Here is a 22,763-nt window from a genome sequence, read left to right as displayed (position 1 = left end):
TTGTTTTAATATTGTCATTTAGTAGGCTACTATAATACAATACAGCATCAAATTCTATACCATTTGTGACCACAAAACCAGTCATAAGAGTTTCAATTTTTTGAAATTGAGATTTATACTTCATCTGAAAGCTGAATAAATGAGCTTTCCATTGATGTATGGTTTGTTAGGACAACACTTGGTCAAGATACAACTATTTAAAAATTTGGAATCTGAGGGTGCAAAAAATTCAAAATACTAAGAAAATCGCCTTTAAAGTTGTCCAAATGAAGTCCTTAGCAATGCATATCCACTCACAAAAATATATTTTTGACATATTTACGGTTGGAAATTTACTAAATATCTTCATGGAACATGATCTTTACTTAATATCCTAATGATTTTTGGCATAAAAGAAAAATCGGTCATTTTGACCCATACAGTGTATTGTTGGCTATTGCTACAAATATACCTGTGCGACATATGACTGTTTTTGTGGTCCAGAGTCACATTTAATATACCATAGTATCACCATATGACAAGATTACTGTACTATAGTGCCACCACAGTGTTTTATAAATGAATTATTACATTTTAAAAAATAAAATAAAAATTTAACACTTTACAGGTTAGGCTACTTTCCAGATTTAAAGAAAATTTGTCACAATAATAATAAAAATTGTCATGATAATGCAAAAAAAATGATTCAATTTCATTGTTCCACATAAAACTTTTGATTTTGAAGTGAAATATGACCAGTGCATGGTTGAATGTGTCATTGATTGTGTGTCTGTTGTAACTATAGGATTAGAAAAAGTCTCTCTCTGATCCGAATGGAAATGCAGTGAGAACGTGGGAGGTTGAGATTCTACAGGACAGTCGTGTCTAATATAAACATTCCTTAATGAAGTTCACTGTCAAAGCAATCACACGCCTTGTCTTGCTGATTTCTGCTGCACAACGAGATTCTGATGAGCTCATTACAAACCTGTTAGTCAAACACAGTTCACAACCCTTTTTACTTCCACAATCTGACGTATTTGCGAGTAAAACGAGACTTCATCCACGAGGAAGTGATTGGATTGTATAAAGTGTCTCTATATCACATGTGGTTAAAAATCTCCTGCATCATTTTCCTTGGAATAACGTGCACTGATGAATTATGCAGGAACATTTTAAGAAAGTAAATAGGGTCAGTGTTGATTTCATGTTCACTTAAATCTTTCATGCAACTGCAGTGCTCGACTCGTTCTGTTCAGCATCTTTAAAATGCAGCTGACGAGCTAGATCTACACAGCAAATTCCCAAGGATGAGCTTTGCAGAGTCTGCCCAAACATTTGCATTTCCCTGCTGGATTTTGTTCCTTTGCAATCTAATGAATGTAGCGGGCACAAATTTCACTGTTATTCTAATTACGGCACAGAATGAACTGCATAACTAATGTGCTTGTCGATTGTTAACGCTGCACTGTAGAACAGGTGGCATGAAATAAAATTGCCTGGAGAAGAACGATTTTCTGCTCAGCGTTTAAATGAATTGAGTTATTAAATATAGTGAAAAAGAATCATCTTCTAATGTCCGTTTATGTTGCAGCTCACGGTTTAGTATGGAGAGCAGGAGCCGTTCTGACTGATGGAACGAGTAGGACATGAAACTACTTCCTCCAGGCAGTGAAAGGGAACATCGCCGGATGTGATGCGAATTTCACTTAACTCAAACTAATCGTCAGTCCACACAGATTCCATGATTTAAACCAAACAAGCACTAGTATTTCTTTAAAGGGGACCTATAATGCCCCTTTTACAAGATGTAATATAAGTCTCTTGTGTCCCCAGAATGTGTCTGTGAAGTTTCAACTCAAAATACCCCACAGATCATTTATTATAGCTTGTCAAATTTGCCCCTATTCAGGTGTGAGCAAAAACATGCCGTTTTTGTGTGTGTCCCTTTAAATGAAAATCAGCTGCTGCTCCCGGCCGCTTTCCAGAAGAGGGCGGAGCTTTAACAGCTCACGCTTCGGTTGCTCAACAACAACAAAGCTGGAGAATCTCACGCAGCCAAAAATGAGGATTGTCAGTAACGGTGTTCAGCCTTACATTGTTCAAACCGGAGTCGACACTGATGGAGAAGTTACAACTTTTAGAATGAATCTGGATGTTTCTGAAAGGTTAGTGGATAAATTTATGTAGTTGCTGTGGAGTTGATTCAACTCATCGACTAGCATGTGCCGTCATGTTAATCTTTTTTGCAAATCCAGCGTTGAATTGACCCTCGTTTGTGTAGCAGTCCAGCGTAAAATGACGGCATGACAACAACACTCTACTACAACAACTCTTCCTCTTCTCTAAAGCAGCCCAACATGGCCTCACCCCCTTTGTTGTGTGTTCTCAGGGGCAGGGTTTATGTAAATTTTAGGGTTAGTGATGTCACTAACCCGGGAAGAAGCTTGTTGTAGTCCCTGCCAGCCATTTGTTGTAGTCCTTAAAAAGCGATTTCTGTGAAAAAAATATCTCCCTTTGCATTGAACTTTGAGCATCATAACTTTGCAGATGTTGTTTATGCTCAAACAGCAACATTACACACTAACTAAAGTTTAAAAACTGAAATCATAATCAAGGACCCCTTTAAAAGAAGAAGCTTGTTTTTATTAGAACATGTTTTAATAAGAACACACAGTATAAATACAAACTAAGTCATTCACAGAGTGATTTAAAAAGGCGCTTCCTGATTGATCACAACTGAATCAAGAAGTGGAATAGTGAAAAATGAAACCTCTGTCATTATTTACTGCCATGCAGAATAGATCATAGTGACAAAAAGAGAGCATCATAACACTATATATATATATATGATGTATGTACTATATTTTAAGTCTTCTAAATTAATTTGATTCTTTGTGCAAACAAAAGAGTTCACTGATCATCTTTACCACCAGTGAGGCTCTTAAGTTTGAATATGTGGAAAGACAAATGACCTTCGGTGAATTTTCAGTGAATAAAACTTCTGCACAGCAAGTATCATATGACTTCAGAAGACTTGCGCTGAATTTGAAACTGCATACTAGTATACTACTCATTACGTTTACCATATTTTTCTATGGCAGAAATAGTAAGAGTAGTATGCTAGTATGCTGTTCCGAATTCAGCAGCAATATAAAAATAGCATATACATCATTTGGACTAACTTTATGGCATATTTATTGTCCTTCTTATCATTGTTTTGCAGAAAAGAGCTGCATGAAGATTCTTGTAAATTGAGCATCAAAGAGATACAGGTTTGAATGACGCAAGGGTGAGTAAATCATGACAGAATTTCTATTTTTGGTGAACTTGTCCTTAAACTCTCTATAAGAAAACAAAGAAACAAAATAATTTCACTCCATTTTGGCCATTTCCATCAGTTGCTTCTAAAGCAATTAAAATGTGATTCTATCGTGTTTAGAGTAATAATGAAAAAAGAAACAGCTGCTGAATTCGGAACCGCATACTAGTATACTGCTCTTACTATTTCTGCCATAGAAAGACATGGTAAAAGTAGTAAGAGTAGTACACTAGTATGCGATTCTGAATTCAGCAGGTGTCAAATCAGAGCAGATAGAGTGAGATAACTAACCAATGGAAGGGTTGACAAGGTTAATCTCAGTTTCGGCAGCTATCCAGCTTCATCTAACCTAAACTGATTTGACGTGTCTCAAAAGAGCAAAGCGAAGCATCTTGTGAAGCGATTCCTGTGCTGCTGCTGGACGTCCAATCCCTCGGTTTTACTCGTTCTCGAACTTGCTGTATGGGTGGTCGGAGTCTGGGATGAGACCTAGAAAGAAGGACAAGAGATATTAACATTTACATTCATGCATTTAGCAGATACTTTTACCCAAAGTGACTTGCAATAGAGGAGCATAAGCAATACGATCACATGTGGGAATCAAGAACCGGTTCTTATTCATAACCACGTGTCATATTTTGTGTCAGTTGTGTTTTTATTTTGAGTGAACTTTTCTTTTAACCCATTGTTGCTCCAGGGGACTGACGCTATAATAAGTTCCTGGTGCCAATTTTGTGTAGAAGCAGCAGAAATAAATTTCACAGAGATCTATTCTACTCACACACGTTGCTCTGAGTTTGTTTGCACAAGCGCAGATGGCAGAGGAAAAGCCACTCAACTTTCACCTCCCTGATGGTTAGGAGGTGCAGCAGGTTATCGGAGGACGTGACGCGTTTTAAGCAGACGACCGCAGCTCATCCGTAACCTTGGGTCGACTCGGACATGAGCACCGCTGAGAGCAGCGGATCTGACACGGGCGACGCTCACCTCTGACGGACACGTGACATACAGGGTCCAAAACGGCCAGAAATGTTTCTTACCAGCCATGAAACTGTATTTAATACTTTTATTTAAAAAAATAAGAATATGGTTTGCATGCATTTAAATTAAATTGCTTAACAGAGTCACTTTCATCTTAAAATTTGTTTTAAGAGAAGACACTACTTGTGTAACGAGCAGACATCACCATACTTTTCTCAGTCAATTAAATCACAGTACATTAAGACAATTGATTTGTCATAAAAAATGTTATGTTTATATATGCAAATGATGCATTATTTAATTATATGCATACATTTCTAGAATATACATTTGGAATAAAGCCAGATTCAAAAGATTCATTTCCTTGACATATTAGAGTTATTTTTTTTATCACTCCAAAAATCAGAAAATACTGTCAATTCATATTTTTTTAAATAAAATAAATACAAAATACATAAATCGGGTGAATGATATATGAAGAAACCCCTCTATAAAAGCCTTGAGAAAATAGATATGAATAAAACTGTAAAGTTGGGTGTATGTAAAGCTGCTGAAGTGGAGATTTCTATGGAAGCTTGTTTCCGCCACTGAATAAAAAATAAAAATAATTACTTTTTAAAGACTTTTTATCATCGCAATTCTAACTTTTTCTCAGAATTGCATGATATAAACTTCCAATTCTGAGTTATAAAGTCAGAATTGCGAGATATAAAGTTGAAACTGCTAGTTAAAAAGCCAGAATTGTGATATAAACTCGCAATTGCGAGTTAAATTCAGAATTGCAAGTTATAAAGCCAGAATTGTGATATAAACTCGCAATTGCGAGTTCAAGTCAGAACTGCGAGACATAAAGTTGAAATTGCGAGATATAAACTCACAATTCTGAGAAAAAAAAGTTCCTCAGAATTGGACTTTATAACTCGCCATTGCAAGTTTTTATCTCACAACAGAGAAAAAAATCAGAATTGAGAGATAAAAAGTCGCAATTACCTTTCTTTACTTTTTATTTAGTGGCAGAAACAAGCTTCCATAGATTTGCAGGAGAAAAAAAACTCATTTAAAGATATGTATTGAAATCTACAAATGCAAATAGGTAAAGTGCAATAAAATACACTTAAATGTCTATTAGCATGTTTTCTTTCCACTAGCCTGAAAGAACATGTTATGAAAGCAAAATAGCCTAAAATTTCAAAACTGACCAAGTGTATGAAAAAACACTGGTTTCACCTGTAGTGTCTTGCCTTAAAACAAACAAACAAAAAAGTTACAAGATAATTGGCCAAAGTCAATTCTACTCTCATTTGGCATTCGGTGAGTGTTTGTTTTGACCATGTTGCTGTGCAATATAAGAGTGTGATACACGGGCAGAATCTCACACCGAACGTCCTTTCGAGGGCAGACGCTAGTGTGTGTCCATGTGTGAGAGCAGCAGGGTCGGAGACACCCGTTCCCTGACGTACAGACTGCTGAGAGCAGGAGAAACACAAAGGAGGCCTCCATCCATCATTCTGTCATGTCGTCCACACACACACACACACACACACACAGCCAGTACGCTTCACCACAGGACACACAAACACACAGCAAAGCCAATGAGGACGCGGCCCAGAAACCATCAGTCATAATAGAGCAGCATCACCAGACACTCAGACAATGACATCAATGACTTTTACTTTGTACTGAATAAGCAAAGTTTGCAAAAATGATTTTTAGTTTGCAGCAGGGTGTGGAAACAGTTACAGTCTCAATAACCTAAAGCAGGCAATATTCAATCTGCAATCAAAGTTTGATTCATTGGGTGAATCTCAGAAAAACGGCCAACAAAATAAAAAAAATAAATATAAAATGACATTATGCATAAAGATGAAATGTAAACTTGACACAATGTAGACAAACTCTAATATTCAGAAGATTCAAAATGAATGATCGCCCTTACTGATCTAATAATCTATAGTTAAATGTTAATTTTTCAACATTTACTAATACATTTTTAAAACTGAAAGTTGTATTTGTTAACAGTAGTTTTTATAATACATGAAAACATTTATTTTTATTAACTAAAATTGAAAAAGATTACTAAATGTTATATAAAAATATATTATTCTCTGTTAGTTCATGAATACATTAACTAATGTTAACAAATGAAACCTTATTGTAAAGTGTTAACAGAAAACTGCTGCACAGTTGTAGAATATGAAACCTTGAATAAAATCATGAGATACAAATCTTCTACAAACTGCTTTATAAAATCCAAGACAGAACCTTTGGAAAGCACAACACTGGACGTGATCCGGTCACATCTAACCGCTCAGCAGCTATTCTGCACGTTATCGACCACGCTTGAATGCATGCGGATGAGGAGCCGGTCGTGCAGCGAGAACACGCTGAAGATCCAGCGGTCGGAGCGGGAATGAGGAGAAGATCTTGTCATGAGCTCTCTCAGCGAGCTCACATCCTTTGATCTTCTCTTTACTTTGAACACCATCTTCACCAGCTCACTGAGAATGTCAAACAGACGCACTGCAGTCACACAAATGCATCTGCAGGCTGTTTGTTGCCATTTGGACCTCGCTTTGAAAGTGCCCCATTGTGCTATATTAAAGGTTCCTAATTTTGTTTTGGAGTCTCCTACAACAGGTTTACATGCATCCAAAGTAAAAAAAACACTTTAATTTTCTCATAATATACATTGCACCATCACCTCTTTTCTCAGTGTCTGAAACGGTTCGATAAAGAATTCAGTCTCTCTAAACCCCTCGTTTCTGAGAGCCTACTCTGCTCTGATTATGTCTGTTATGATTGGTCTACCGCTTACAGTGTGTGTCAGAAAGGAAACACCCATTACCATATATGGACTTCAGCTCTGGGTCTTCCTCAGCACTTGATACGCAGTGACACAAATGGTGTATAGATGGTGTTGTTTTTACCATATCAATCTCATCCTTTGGAAGTGCATGCAAGGTGGATTTGCTTTCATAGCGTCTTGACATGTCAACAACACAAACCAAACTCTTCCAGTCCTCAGTTACAACTACAGTGTTTCAGGGCGGGTCAAAGTAGATGTTGTCCGTGGGCAGCCGATGAAGACATTGGCATTATGCAAAGTTTTGAGCAGGAACTAAGACTGGAATTAATGATGACTCAGTATCAGTTCAGAATCAGTTCTTTCATTGTGGAGACAATAACTCCATTTATTAAGCTTTGAAACTTAGAAGACCTTTCACATTCACACTTCGAGAACTGGGGCATTATGAAATAGAATAGTAGTTTTTTCCCCATGTAGTTTTACATGATTTCTTCTGAAAGAAAAGCTCTCTGCCGTTTCCTCTTATTCAGGTCATTTTCATCGTTCTTCCAGCTTCCTTCAGCTTCTCTCAAGGTCACGTGTATTTCCGCAGGTTCGTCCTCCTGCCCTCCGTCTCGCTCTGAACGCTGCGGATCTAGTGACCCCATCCTCGGTTTCTCTCGCTCTCACGCACTGCAGGAACTGCGAAGGTGCGGAGGTGCCAAATACATTTACATTTCACCTTGTTCCTCTGCAGCGCAGGGATGGGACCCGGGGCTTTGCCACCACATAAATTACAGCTCTTCTCGGCTCTCCACCAGTGCTAATTAGCACAGAGTTAATCAAGCATGAGTCAACCAGCCAGCTAGGTTTTTATTACGAACCAAAAAGGTGGAAAACAAAAGAAGAAATTCTGGAGAAATGCATTTCTCTCCTCAAACCCTCATGGAATTTTTGCATTAGCGCTTTTAAACTTTATAAGGCAAGACACTACAGGTGAATAGGGTAAAAAAAATGTAATTAATAGATATCACCATACTTTCCCCATTTAGATAATTGGTTTGTATTATAGGTTTTTTTGAAATGGTATGCTTAAGTGTGCAAATTAGGCATTATATGCACTAATTTCCACAACAGAAATCTAAACATTGAATAAAGTCTGGTTCAAAATTCATGTTTGATTTTGTTCAACGTGTTCTTACAGAGGGGCTTTTGGATATCTCTTTTAATCAGTTCATAAATCAGAAAATACTGTCAACAGCCAGAAAACAAATACATTTTCACCATGTTTTTAGGAATAGAATGTTATATAAATCAGGCGAATGATGTATGAACAAACCTTCAGAGTATAGACAGGAATAAAACTGTACAGTTTGGTGAATGTAAAGCTCCTGAAGTGGAGATTTCTGACTCAGTGCAGGTAAAAAACTCACTGCCTTTAAAGATATGTATTGTCATTGAAATCTACAGATGCAAATAGATCAAGTGCAATAAAATAAATGTATTTGGGTTGTTTCTTTCCACTAGTCTGAAAGAAGAATGTTATGGAAGCAAAATAGCCCAAAACTGACCAGTGCAAAATTTTGCCTGTAGTGTCTTGCCTTAAGACTAGATACATTTTTAGCATTTTCTGAGCAATTTCATTTAGAACTCTTTCAGTAAACGCAATCTGATGTAATATGCATGTGCCATTTTCTGCGTTGCACAGATAATTGATTTTAAATAACAAACTGGAAGGACAGGTTGGTGTCCATGTCCATCTGGTAAAGGTGGTCCTTAAGGGACCCAAAAATGAAAATAATCCCATGATTTACTCACCCTCAAGCCATTCTAGGTGTATATGACTATCTTCCTTTAGACGAACACAATCGGAGACATTTCTAAAAATATCCTGGCTCTTCCAAGCTTTATAATGGTAGTGAATGGAGGCGTGTTTTGAAGTTTAAAATAAATGCATCCATCCATCATAAATATAATCCATACAGCTTCAGGGGGTTAATAAAGGCCTTCTGAAGCGAAGCAATGGGTTTTTGTCAGAAAAATATCCATATTTAAAACTTTATAAAGTAAAATAACTAGCTATTATAAAGCTTGGAAGAGCCAGGATATTTTTTTAAATGGCAAATATATCTCTGATTGTGTTCGTCTGAAAGAAGATAGTCATATACACCTAGGATGGCTTGACGGTGAGTAAATCATGGGATAATTTTCATTTTTGGGTGAAATAACCCTTTAATTCACCAGGTACCTAATTCATAAGTAATGAGTAAAATTATTATGTTTTAGACAGAGTAATTAGTACCACTATCCTACTGCTATTTGGCAATCAGTCACTTTTAGCATTATAACGACCTGCATTACTTTCAGCCACATAAACATTGATCACGAGTCAATCGTTTGAAAAACGGCATCTGCTGAATCAAGCATTACTGAGACCTATACAATGAATCAGATCAATAAAGACGACCAGAGCTGACATGATGACCTGTGTGAAAACAACTCCATATAATATGACATTATGCCAAGAATTAACAGCTGAAGACGCATTAGCTACGTTAACCCAATAACAACACTAAGAAGTTGTTTCAGAACTGAGCACTTTCTAGTTGCGTCAGTGCAGCAGATCAATCTGAATCTCACCCACAATTATTGGAGCAATTATCTGCAGTAAATTCTTCCACATCAACGGCCCGAATACATTAGTGTGTGAACAAACACACGAGCCACAACCTCTGCTGACCGTCTGCTCACGCTCAGTAAAGTTTGTCTGTACGACTATATGATCGGACAGAAGTTTGGACAAACTGACTGAATTTGTTTCTCATGATCTTAAAAACCTTTGGCACTAAAGGCTTCTACTTGATAAATGTAAACTGTGCATATATATAGACTAGCGTTCAAAAGTTTGGGGTCAGTAAAGTATTAAAATTAATACTTTTATTCAGCAAGGAGGTTGATCAAACATGACAGTTAAGATTTCAATTTTAAATAAATGCTGTTCTTTTGAACTTTCAATTCATCAAAGAATCCTAAAAGAAACAATGAATCATGTGGTTTCCACAAAAATATGAAGTAGCACAACTGTTTTCAACATTGATAATAATCAGAAATGTTTCTTGAGCAGCAAATCAGCATATTAGAATGATTTCCGAAGGATCGTGTGACACTGAAGAATGGAGTAATGATGCTGGAAATTCAGCTTTGGAATTACATTTTAAAATATACTAATATAGAAAACGGTTTCAAATTGTCATATTTCACAATATTACTGTATTTTTGATCAAATAATTGCAGCCTTGGTGAGCAGAAGAGACTTCTTTCAAATAAATGAAAAAATCTTACTGACCCTAAACTTTTCAACAGCAGTGTATGAATTTCTTTGTAAAACTAAATTTTGTTTCTACAGTTTGTATGTGTTGTAGCAGACAGTGAAGTAAAAGCAGGCAGCACTATACAGCATACATGTATTCCCATAGTTTTATTTGTGTTATTTTTCATGGCTCTACTATTTTTGTAAAATGCAGTAAAGATTCATAATGAGTAGACTGTGAATACCAGAAGTACAGGACTGATGTGACTCACCATACTTCTTGCGGATTTCATCATGCTTCGTCTTCCTCTCCGCCCTCCTGCAATAGACAGTAACCAGAGATTAGTAACTGGTTTTGACAGACTAATCTAGGTTATACAGATTTTTCCAACTTCTACGGAGTTAAATACTGAATTTCTGTGAGAACCAACAAAATTAATTGTCATTTGCATAATTTGACTCGTTTTGAACTGTATTTTGTTGCAAAATCATCTATGACTTGGTAGAAACTAGTTCAAGTCAGCATAAAACGAAGTTGCGATCATCTTTTCTTGCTTAATTTGACGTATGTTCAAGTGAAACGGCTTCTCAAACAAGAAAAAATGTAGGGCGGGACTTGATTTTGTCCATGGGGAATTGACTGGATGGTTGTGGTTTGCTATTGGTTGATCTCATATGAGTGACAGATTGCCCACCCTCGTGCCAGTAAACACATCATCGGAGAAGAGATGTCATGCAAGAGGGAGGAGAAGTTATTTTGATTAAAGATTACGAGGCACACGAATTAAAAAGAAAATGATGTGCACAGATAAATCATTTATTATAAATATTCCATAAATAAATAAGTTGCAATTTATATTCCATGACTTTAAATTAGACTGATGTCAATGTGGACAGGTTATGTCCTGTCCTACGTCCATGGCTTGTGCTGAACACAATGTGTTTTGTGCTTTCAAGAGCACAAAAACTTAAAATTCAGGAGATAATCCAAAACTGAAATTATCCAGACTATGTAATGTTCATAGCTGTGCATGTATTGCATTTATTTTTGATACTGTGTTGGTCACCACCGTCCAATATAAAAACCTGAAATAGTTTGCACAAGAAAAACAAATTAAACTCATAACCTGGATTTGACTTCAGCAGCAAAAATTGCAGAACTGAAAACGCTAAAAAAACATGGCAAGTCCTAAAGAGCAGCACATGGGCCGCAGTAGATGATTCACGCCAAGTTCACGTCTTTGTTTAAACACATCCATTCCTTCACAGGCTCACGGTGGGGCATCGTAAATACAAGCAGCAGTGTTTTATGAGTGTGTGACATACTGAACGACACCACTCGCTCCCTCTACATCATTCATTCTCTCTACACTCCATAAAGAAGATGGGCCGAGCCGGAGCCTGGTCTCCATACGAACCCGTGGTCGTTTTATATCTGCACAAAAGTGCCGTATAAATCAGTTGGAGCTTTATGAGCAGCTGATCTGTGAACAATCACTGGAGCTGTTAGCCATCTGTTGCTGCTTCCACAATCCTGCACAAAGCACCGCAACAATGACTCCACCGGTTGCCGTTTTACATGTGTGTATCAACAGAGAGAACACAATCAGATCAGATTTCCACATTAAACTGGAATGCCAAATGCTTAGGCCAACTGCGAATAAAAACTAAAAAGGATCTTTATCAAAAGACAAAGTTAAACTACCATTCAAAAGTTTGGGGTCAGTAAGATTTTGTTAAATTTTTTTGAAATAAGTCTCTTATGCTCACCAAGGCTGCATTTTTTTTGATAAAAAATACAGTAAAATTGTGAAATATTATTGCAGTGTAAAATAACTGTTTTCTATGTGAATATATTTTAAAATGTAATTTATTCCTGTGATCAAAGCTGAATTTTCAGCATCATTACTCCAGTCTTCAGTGTCACATGATCCTTTCAGAAATCATTCTAATATGCTGATTTGCTGCTCAAGAAACATTTCTTACTATTATCAATGAAAACCATGATTTTCAGGATTCAAGTTTAAAAGAACAGCATTTTTATTGAAATTATAAATGTTTTTACTGTCACTTTTGATTAATTTAATGCATCCTTACTGAATAAAAGTACAAATTTCTTTAAAAAAAAAAAAAAAAAAATCTTACTGACCCCAGACTTTTTTTTTTTCATTCTACTTACACAATGCAACATATATTTATGCAAAAAAATATTCAAAGAGAAAGGCAACATTGTGAATTAACACTGAAAATTTTCTAAAATTTTGAAAAAATATAATAAAACTAACCATTGTTAATCAACTGTTTTTCTGTGTAGGTTATCAATTTTTCAATTCTTCTTTTAAAAAAAAAAAAAAAAATACAAAAAGCACCCATTTACTCCAAATACATACAGTATATGTTCAAGGGACATGCCGCAACAATCTACAAGACTCCCAGAATGCCCTGTGCTACTGTTTGCAATAATCATTCTACACGATACATACTAAAGAAACATTGCTGATGTGATGGACAAAAAAAAAAAAAAAAAAAAAGCACATTCATACATCAGATGCATCACACACAATCTGTCTAAGCCCCGCAGAGATATCTGATCTTGGTTAATCTGAGCTCTCGAGTTCAAAAGGAGATTTCTGCTCCCCCTCGAGCGTCTGACACAGAAGTGACCTTGTTAGTGCAGCACAGCTGCTGAAAGACCTTACAGACATATTTACACGCAACACACGTAATGAACCGATTGAGCCACACATACATTATGTGACCAAATCCGCTTCAGATCAACAGGTGCCTGCCTGATCTGAGGCGTGAGATTTACTTACCGCTCATCTGCTCGCTGTCTGATCTCTTCTCTTCTCCGGGCAAACTGCTCATCATCACGGTCGAAACTGAAAATAAACCAACACAAATCACAAATTTAATTTAATTTAATTTAATTTAATTTAATAGAGACTAACATTAAATATTACACCTAAAAAACAAAAAAATAATAATTAAATGTCATGAAAATAATGTTGCAATGCAAACTAATTGCAATGTTCCTTATAAATAGGTTGGGGAGAAATATAACCTGGTCATATTGTTGACCAATGAAGCTTATTTAATCACAAATTCACCTGCAGAACTTGTCGACAGTTTTATAGTAACAATGAGATCAGCTTGAACAGACGTTAACACATTTTATGAAATGCATTATGATTCTCATTTGTGATTGGATGAGCATTTAAAGATTACTTACAAAGCACTAAATGGTTTTGCTCCTCAGTACTTAAGCGAGCTCTTAGCACGTTATAGTCTATTGCGATCTCAAAATTCAGGCCAGTTGATAATACCTAGAATATCAAAATCGACTGCCTAGATCCTTTTCTTATTTAGCACCCAAACTCTGGAACAGTCTTCCTAGCCTTTTTCGGGAAGCAGACACTCTCTGTCAGTTTAAATCTAGACTAACAAAAAACACACATCTCTTTAACCTGGCATACACAACACATTCAAATCCATTAAAGGATTGCTAGGCTGCATAAATTAGGCCAACCGGAACCGGGAACACTTCCTATAACACCCGATGCACTTGTTACATCGTAAGAATGGCATCTACGCTAATATTAGTCTGTCCATCTCATCCATATCACGAAGTTACCGTAGTCAGCCGGATCCGGGTCGTATCCAGATCAGATGGTTGACCTGCACCTAGACATGGTTTCATCGCAGCCCTGAATGTCAGCAGAGACCGTGTCTACTAGAACAATCCCCTGTGAAGACCTCGTCGACACGACAGCCATCGGCACTTCAGCAAAGACCACAGTCCTCTGCACAGACCCTATGACCAGCTTCATTGCCATACCAGCCTGATGAATCCGATCTTCAAGCAGAAGGAACTGGATGAAATATTTTGAATGCTACCGATCCACAATCTAATTCTGACTTGTGATGCAGCCTGAATTATAATCACACCGTGTTTGTTCATTGGCCAGAAGAGGACTGGCCCCCCGAATGATCCTGGTTTCTCCCAAGGTTTTTTTTTTCTCCATTTCTGTCACCTGATGGAGTTTGGATTCCTTGCAACAGTCACATCTGGCTTGCTTAGTTGGGGACACTTAATCTTCAGCAATATTACTGATTTGACTGCACTGACACTATTGAATGAGAACTGGACGATCACATCACTGTTTTCTGCAGAACTGCTGTATAGATGAAATGATCTCATTTCATAACTGATGTATTTTACACAGATAATGAACCAAAATGAATTAACACTGAACTGATTTCAGCTGAATAATGACTGTTTATTACTGTGTTTTTAGAGCTGCTTTACAGCAGAGTTGAATTCTGTTTGCATCATTGAATCATTATTTTCCTGTTTATCACTGTAAAGCTGCTTTGAAACAATCTGTATTGTATAAAGCGCTATATAAATAAAGGTGACTTGACTAGACTTGACTTAAAGCTGCTGTAAAATGCAAATAAACACATTATATACTAATTTAAATAGACATAATGTTGCTTGACAAGCATGAGAGCTGAAGTTACACTTATGAACAATATTATATGCCAAATTATTAATTCTAATTACTAATGTAAATAAGTGTATATATTATTGAATTTTAGTGTCTTGTTTCATTCTGCTGATGCCAGCATTTCAAAAGCAATAAGCCAGTCGAGGGCCGCGTGATCTTACCACGGAAAAGGGTTGACATACTAACATTCCTAAAAAAATAATAATAATAAAACATTTTTTGGGAATAAAAGCAAAACAAAATTAAAAGCAAACTAGAAAACATAGAAATAAAAGCTAATTTAAATCAAAACATGACTAAATATTATAATAGTATATTAACAATATACTATTATATTACTGACACACCGCCTTGAGTTAAATTAGTTTGTTAATTGAAATAAACCTAAAATAATATCAAATATAAATAACTAAATATCGCCTTTGCAACTAAATGTACAAAAATTCCTTAAACTAAACTAAAATAAAATCTAAATAGAAGTATTTTAAATCTAATAAAAATGACAAAAAAAAATGCACTAAATACTATAATAGCATATCAACTACACTAAAATAACACATAGTCTTGAGTGGAATACAGCACATTCATGTCAATTACTGTAATTACAAGTTTACAAAGCTGGAAATTTTATCAGCATATTTATGATAACCCAGACTTCTCATGATATCAAAATGGCAGCTATATTTATCTGAGAGAATATAGAGGTGAATTCATGTTGTGATCAAGTATTTAACTGTCATCAACAACAAAACTGCACATGGATTCATTTTGGCTGCATGATGATAGGTAGGAAGTAGAGATTTTAATGCCATGTCAGCAGCTGAGACTTATTAAACAAGTCTTTAAGAGAGCTTACTAAATAAAAACATTGTCTACTTGCATTTAAAAGCAGAACAGCTTTGGCCGTATGAACATCGCCACTGGAAAAATCATTCCCGAGACCAAGAACATGTACAACTACTTCTAGAATCTGACATTCACAGTAATTCAGCTGAGAATCAGCACTGGAGCTTCAAGACAATCACCTTTACATCATCACTGAAACTGAAACACAGAAACTCCAGCCACATGAGTTCCCCTTCGATGATAAACCACAATAAAACATAAATTACTCGGAAAGAGAACAAAAAATGAAACTGTGATCTGTAGTCTTTCTGTAAAACAAGAAGCCTTAGTGTTTAAAGAGGCCAGTCAGTCTAAATATCACAAAGCATTACATTCCACAATCATGCCAGACGTTTATTCAAGAGCGGATGGAGATGAATAAGCGTTAATAAGAGATAGAGGACGTGCTCACTGTTTCTTTAAGTAATGCACGTCTGCGTCACATGAGACGTGTGATTGACATGAAGCTGGTGAGCAGATGGACGGCTTGCCAAATGAAATCATATGATTGACTGACTGACACACAGACATGCCCTTTACAACCTGTCAAATACAAATACTGGCTTCTTTAAAAAACATTTCTTTGGGAAAAATGTCAATTCTCATATTATTCTTAATAACTAGATAAAATAAATACAATACAAAATGTAATTGTGTTCATTAACCCTATAAAGCTGCTGTATCATATTTGATGGTCAAGTTTCACGTGTCTTTTTGCTGTGAAATCTTTACTGATTTTTACAAAGGAAATGTAAGTATAACTTTGGTATCGTTAGCAGTATTTCAATATGAATACTTACTGAAGAAACTTAGGTTGACTTGATTATCTATTCATAATTTTTTTTTAGAAAAATCATGTTTAAATTTACGATCCATCAGGCTTTTAAAGGAACGTTAGTTTTTGTTCATCTGTCAATCATCATTATATTGCATTGCATTATATGTTTTGCAGACCACAGTATAAAATACAGAGCTTTTAAGCATTTCGATCATCTTACCAAGCATCATCTTACCAAGACATATTATAGGTCTCAATGATTTACATTACAAGCTATCAGAATTTAATCTTTTTGGCCATATGAATATCAGCATCTGCACCAAATTGCAAATTTTTGCTCATTTTGGGCCTGTCTTGCGTCTAACAGTTCAATAAACTGTTCCATTTAAAAAAATTCGATATGTCAGGCTTTACAGGGTTAATATTTTAACACAGAATGCATTACAGCTCTGAAGTGGAAGTGAAACCTGATAGTGTGAACATGACTATTTAAAGAAAAGAGGTACTGGTGCTGATATGGATGACTGTATAAGGCATCTATGTTAGCTCATGAGTGTTTAACCTGTATCTGGTAAGGGTGGGTAGGTTAAGTCTGTTTGTGTAGATTGTGTCACCTGGATGAGCGTCTGCGTTTACAGCAGCAGCAGCAGCAGCACACAGCAATGGCCAGCAGCAGCACACCGGACACCACGGCCATAGCGATGATCAGAGCCTCAAAGTTCACTGGAACAACACAAAACAACAATAAATCACAACACTGACGTTCATCAACACTTGCTCAAACAGAGCTCTTGAAGCACAGTGTGTTGGTCACTACTGACACCTGCTGGACATTTACTGATAGTACAAGGGACAGGAACATTCTCATGATTGAAGAGTTGTGCAATTGTTTTTATTGTTATCATGTGAGCATGAGCAATGCGAATCATCATATAGAACTTAAAGCAACAGTTCACCCAAAAATAATGTAATTTGCACAACTTCTTCTTCCTTTTTATTTTGGGATGAAATATGACCTGGACATTCTGTTCTCATCCAATATGATTTCACATTCAACATTATCAGTGTCATTTTAGGTTATTCACTGTAGGTTAAGAGTCTGTCTAAATGTCTTCCTCTCTTAAGATAAGTGATGAGTTATTTTGTAAACCTGAAACTGACTTTAAGAGCTGCTACATGGCAGTCAGAGAAACTTTCATTGTAGAAGTGAGAAACTAAGAAACTAAAGGAGAATATAAAGAAAGCCGTTCATCGTCACTAAATAAAACTCAACATCAGGAATTTTATCACTCTGAAGGGGTTTATTTTTTGTGATAATGACAGTCTGAATGTACATTATCACACTTATTACATGACTATTTACCAAATAAATCAATAAAGAACAGGTAAATATTGATTTGAGTTTAAATTATTTATTATCTATACTCATAGAGGATGATACAAAACTACGGAGCCCCTAAAGGGACATGGTTAAGGAAAAAAATATGAGATGGGAGGAAAAATTATTTGTCAATGCTTTTGCGTTCTCTCGCAAACCTTTTGCGTTCCACCCGAGAAACTTTGCATTCGCTCGCAAAATGTTTGCGTTCCCCCGAGAAACTTTGCGTTCGCTCGCAAAGAACACAAATGTTTTGCAAACGAATGCAAAGTTTCTCAGGGTATGCAAAATGTTGCGAGTGAACGCAAAGTTTCTCGGGTGAACACAAAGTTTTTCGTGGAACGCAAAACTTTGCGCAAGTTTGTGCTCCCCCGAAAAATTCCGACAGTAGACGGAACCGTCACATGCCCGATCGGGCCAGTGCTGTAGTTTTATATATATAGTGTGCGTTATATATTGTCTATGATATCGTAATTGTTGATTTAACGATCTGACATTATCGAGTATGTCTCTCACTTTACAAAAAACAAACAAAAACACACCCATTGAATGCATGCATACACTACATGACGTAGTCAAGTAGGTTAGACTAGTGCGCGTGCATATTAGAGTGTATGCTTTCACTGCGTGATCTAGTCTATTAAAATGCATTTAGAATGCCCCAGAATTCAAGATAAGGGGCAAAATGCCCTTGTATGTCTTTTATATTTATATAATTTTATATAGTTAACAAATATTAGACAAAGAGCTCCAAGTTTTAGCATGATTACAAATGTGATATTGATTTTATACATCATACAGTTTAATAAACAAGCAGTTTATTTTAAGTGACTTACATTTTAGACACCAAATAGCTTGTTTCGCTCTATTTCGCCGACGAAAATTGTTCCAAACAAAGTCCACAGAATTGTTTTGCATCTCTGAGCAACACTTCCTGAATGAATCAAGCTTTTTGAATGAATCGGTTGAATCTCAATGACTCGCTCATTAACAGGGTGGGTTAAATTTCACATTTAAAGTATCTTTTTTCACTTTATAAATAATTTCAAATAACAGTATTTATATTTCAACATTTCAAAACATTATTTATGCATCTGTAACAGCTCTTGACTAACTTTAATAAAGTTTAATCTATATTTAATAGTTATATATTAGATTACAATTTCTGTACCTGACAATTTCCTGTTTAAGCCTACATAAAAAAACCTGAAAAGCATTGTTTATTTAATTTATATGTTTATTCTGTTGTATTTATTTGTGCTATTACTCATAATTTGATTATTTGTTCCCATGTTATTACTTACTGTTTATCTGTCTAACAATATTTAAAATTTAAGTGAGTTAATCTAGTAGCTTTTGGTGTCATAACCTTATAGGTTACATGATGTATCAAAAACAATGAAAACAATAACTAGGCTTATTTTATAGGCCCATTTTCTTTTCTTTTACTTTATTAAATTGTTGTTGTGGGGCCAGTGAAAATTTTGGCAGGGCAAGTAAAAATTTGAACCACTGGCCCGACCGGGCCAGTAGAAAAAATCCTTAGCGTTGAGCCCTGATATTTTTTCCCTCCCATGTCCCTTTAGGGGCTCTGTACAAAATAACATTTCTGTTCATTTAAATAAAGCTAAAATAAAATAAAATAAAAACATTAAATGGAAAACCTAAACTAAACAAAAATTAGAAATGTTGTCTTGGAAACTAAATTAAATACATTTAAGTTGTAGTACTAAAATTTTTAACTAAAAAAAGAATAAATTTAAATATAAAAATATTTTGTTAAAAAATAATAATGACAAAACCACATAAAATTACTACTAATTAAAATGAAATAAAACCTAAATGAAAATTAGAAATGTTGCCTTGGAAAACTAACTGTAATAAGTTGAAGTTGAAGTACTAAAACTAAATTATAAATAAAATATAGAAATAAATAGAAATAAAAATGCATTTAAATATAGAAATATTTTTAATATTTAGTATTAATATTTAACTATAATAGTACATGAATAACACTAAAACACCAGTGGTAGGAAACAGATGAGCACTCACATATACCATGTTGCCCTGGATGAAGGTCATTATTCAGTAATATTTAACCACTGAATACCATGACTGACCAATCAGAATCAAGTATTCTAGAGATCCGCATAATAAGTTAATGTCCTCAGGACTAGTAAATAGTGCCGTGACATTATAAAACAACTGCTATTTTTCCCCTGTCATTTAAAGGAAGTTGAACTGAGGGACTTTCAGCCCTGAATGCAAATCTCACTTCACGAATGTGAAAGTATTACTTCCATCATCTCAACAGCTGGCTGTATAGTAGAAATCATCATATATATTGTGTATCTTAAAGCTATTAGCATGTGTCAGGCTATATGATAGAACATGAACACAAATCTAACTCACCCCAGCAAACACCCCAGCGAGCCTGAGAGAGTTTACACACTGACGCCGGCGGAATCACATACGACACGGGATAATCTGTGCAGCTGCTGTTGGTCTGGCACCACAAACACTGTTGGCAAAAACAGTTATTATAATTATTATTATTAAAGGCATCATTCTTCAGAAAGTGACACTGTTTTAGTGGAAACACAGCAGCACAAACATTATCATTAATGCATTTGATGAATTGTGTGATTTTTGTGCAGTTAGTTGGTTTGTGTCTCACTAAAACATTCATCCTGTTTGATCAAATGACACAAATCAATCTGAAAATATCAACATTTCAAAAGATGAAATGAAAGTCTAATCATCATATAACTATCATAATAATACAGACACCAAACAGATACAAATTTAAGTCATTATGAAAAATAATCATGGTGCTACGATAGTAAAACTGTTTTGATTATCATTTTTATTACCAGTTTTACTACAAAAATAATGGTTAAAACATGGTTAGAGCAGTATATATATATTTTATATATATATATATATATACACACACAGCAAAAAAAGTAAATGAATCATTTGATGAATTGCATGTTTTGTGGTGTTAGTTGGTTTGAGTCTCTTTAAAATATTCATGACACAAATCAGTTTGATAATAGTATCAACATTTCAAAAAATGTTAAAATATGAAAATGAACTTCTGCCAATCCCTTATTTAGCAATGAGTAACTTTAGCTCTTTCGGAACATCCTGCTGATTTTCATGTCTTTTTGTAAATAATCCAGTTATAATTAATAAAATTGGAGTGTCTGAACAGATTAGTCTGATATACCCTTTTATTTAATTACTTCCCTAAACTACAGTATTAATTTTTGAAAAGTTCAGATAGTAGTGCAGAAAACGAATGACCCGGCTAATAAAAAGTAAATGAGCCGTATATGATCTTACCGAAACATTGGAGAGGCAGGTCTCACAGGACGTGAAAGTGTTGCATGCTGGGGTGAGAATAAAAATATATACATATATCAAACAAAACACTGACACAAAACACTTTCACTCTGCAATTAAAAAGCTAAATTTAGCCAAAAAACTGCCCAGATGATCTGGAAACTCACAGAGTTTAAATTATGCTTAACTTTATTAAAGCTACTACTGATATGAATATCTATGGAGGCCCATTTCATGTCATAACTATGATTCACCAAAGCATGATTATGTTTCTTATGTGGCAGAAATGGGCTACCATTAAAACCACATACTGGATTACCAATCATAAATGGCATAAAAGAGTAACACAACTGACAAATATTTTTATTTAAAAAAGGGTCCTTAAAAATATAAATGTTTTCATTGACATTCACAAAATATGTAACTTCTACTTATGTGTTATTCATAAGATTCCTTTTGGTGTTTTTATATTGATGACTAACACCATTGACATTAAAAATATACATCACTTCATATTACAAGGATTTTCAGACTGTAAAATAAGAGATATAGGATAAAAAGGAAGGCACAGGCAGGTGAAAACATACGTTTGTGAATAGGTGGACGAGTTGTAGGTTTAGCTGTAGTTGTTGACGCCACAGCAGCACTGAATGCGACACACACCAGTAGGAAGACCAACATCGACCCAAACACTCGGGATTCATCCATACTGTGGAGGATTTGAAGGTTTATACAGCAGACCAATGTTGAGTTTGTGTTTGAGCTTTGAAATAGTCCTTTCGGCGAAGTAGAGATCTCAAAAACTCTCCTCAAAACGCAACTGAAATCATCTAGTGACTGACACTGACCAAACACGGAAGCACAACAACCCAGCTGACGCACTCGTGCTTTCAAAATAAAAGTCCTTTAAAAACGCCATAAACGAAATTATAATCACCATTATCATAGGCGTACAGACACCAAACAAGCCCAAATTTAAGTCATTATGAAAAACATCCATGGTGTTAATATAGTAAAATTTTAACAATTTTTTTGGAAGATTGATGATTATCTTTATTACCGTGGTTTTACTACAAATTGTGGTTACTGTGGGTTAATTACAAATACCATAGGTTGCTGTACAATTGTTGCTATAGTAAAACTATGATTATTCTCACTTTTTGCAGGAACCAACCTTTTGACCTCAATGACGTCCAACGTAGCTCACACTTTATTTGAAAACATGAGTTAAAATTTTATTAAAATGTGACATATTTTACAGAATCACTATAAAAGAGACCCTGGATCTGACTGAGAGATGTGTTGGCTCAAATCTCTCAATATTGACCATGTAAAAAGCAATTATGGACCAAATGGCCTAAATTCATAAGATGAAGATGAGCTCTTCTCAGCCTGGTCTTTCTGAGCTTTCATGGTTTTTAACGCACATATAGAGAGAGCAATAGTAGCCTACATTTTAGGAGGAGCAATTCAATGTTCATTGCTC

At 35.4% G+C, this 22,763-nt stretch overlaps 1 protein-coding gene across 1 annotated transcript; it reads right to left on the bottom strand.

The window, feature by feature from the left end:
• Positions 1-2,603: 2,603 nt before the first annotated feature.
• Positions 2,604-22,162, bottom strand: LOC127497246 (pituitary tumor-transforming gene 1 protein-interacting protein). Its single transcript, XM_051865596.1, has 7 exons — positions 21,865-22,162; positions 21,278-21,324; positions 20,342-20,450; positions 17,166-17,274; positions 13,194-13,259; positions 10,650-10,696; positions 2,604-3,790 (listed from the first exon to the last, which is right to left on the bottom strand). The coding sequence occupies exons 1-7, from the start codon at positions 21,983-21,985 to the stop codon at positions 3,741-3,743; spliced, it is 549 nt and encodes a 182-aa protein (XP_051721556.1). The 5' UTR covers positions 21,986-22,162; the 3' UTR covers positions 2,604-3,740.
• Between the last annotated feature and the right edge of the window lie 601 nt (positions 22,163-22,763).

Source organism: Ctenopharyngodon idella, chromosome 16, assembly GCF_019924925.1.
Source record: "Ctenopharyngodon idella isolate HZGC_01 chromosome 16, HZGC01, whole genome shotgun sequence".
Classification (NCBI taxonomy): domain Eukaryota; kingdom Metazoa; phylum Chordata; class Actinopteri; order Cypriniformes; family Xenocyprididae; genus Ctenopharyngodon; species Ctenopharyngodon idella.
The sequence above is the reverse complement of the archived record's forward strand: the minus strand, read 5'-3'. Positions and strand labels throughout refer to the sequence as shown.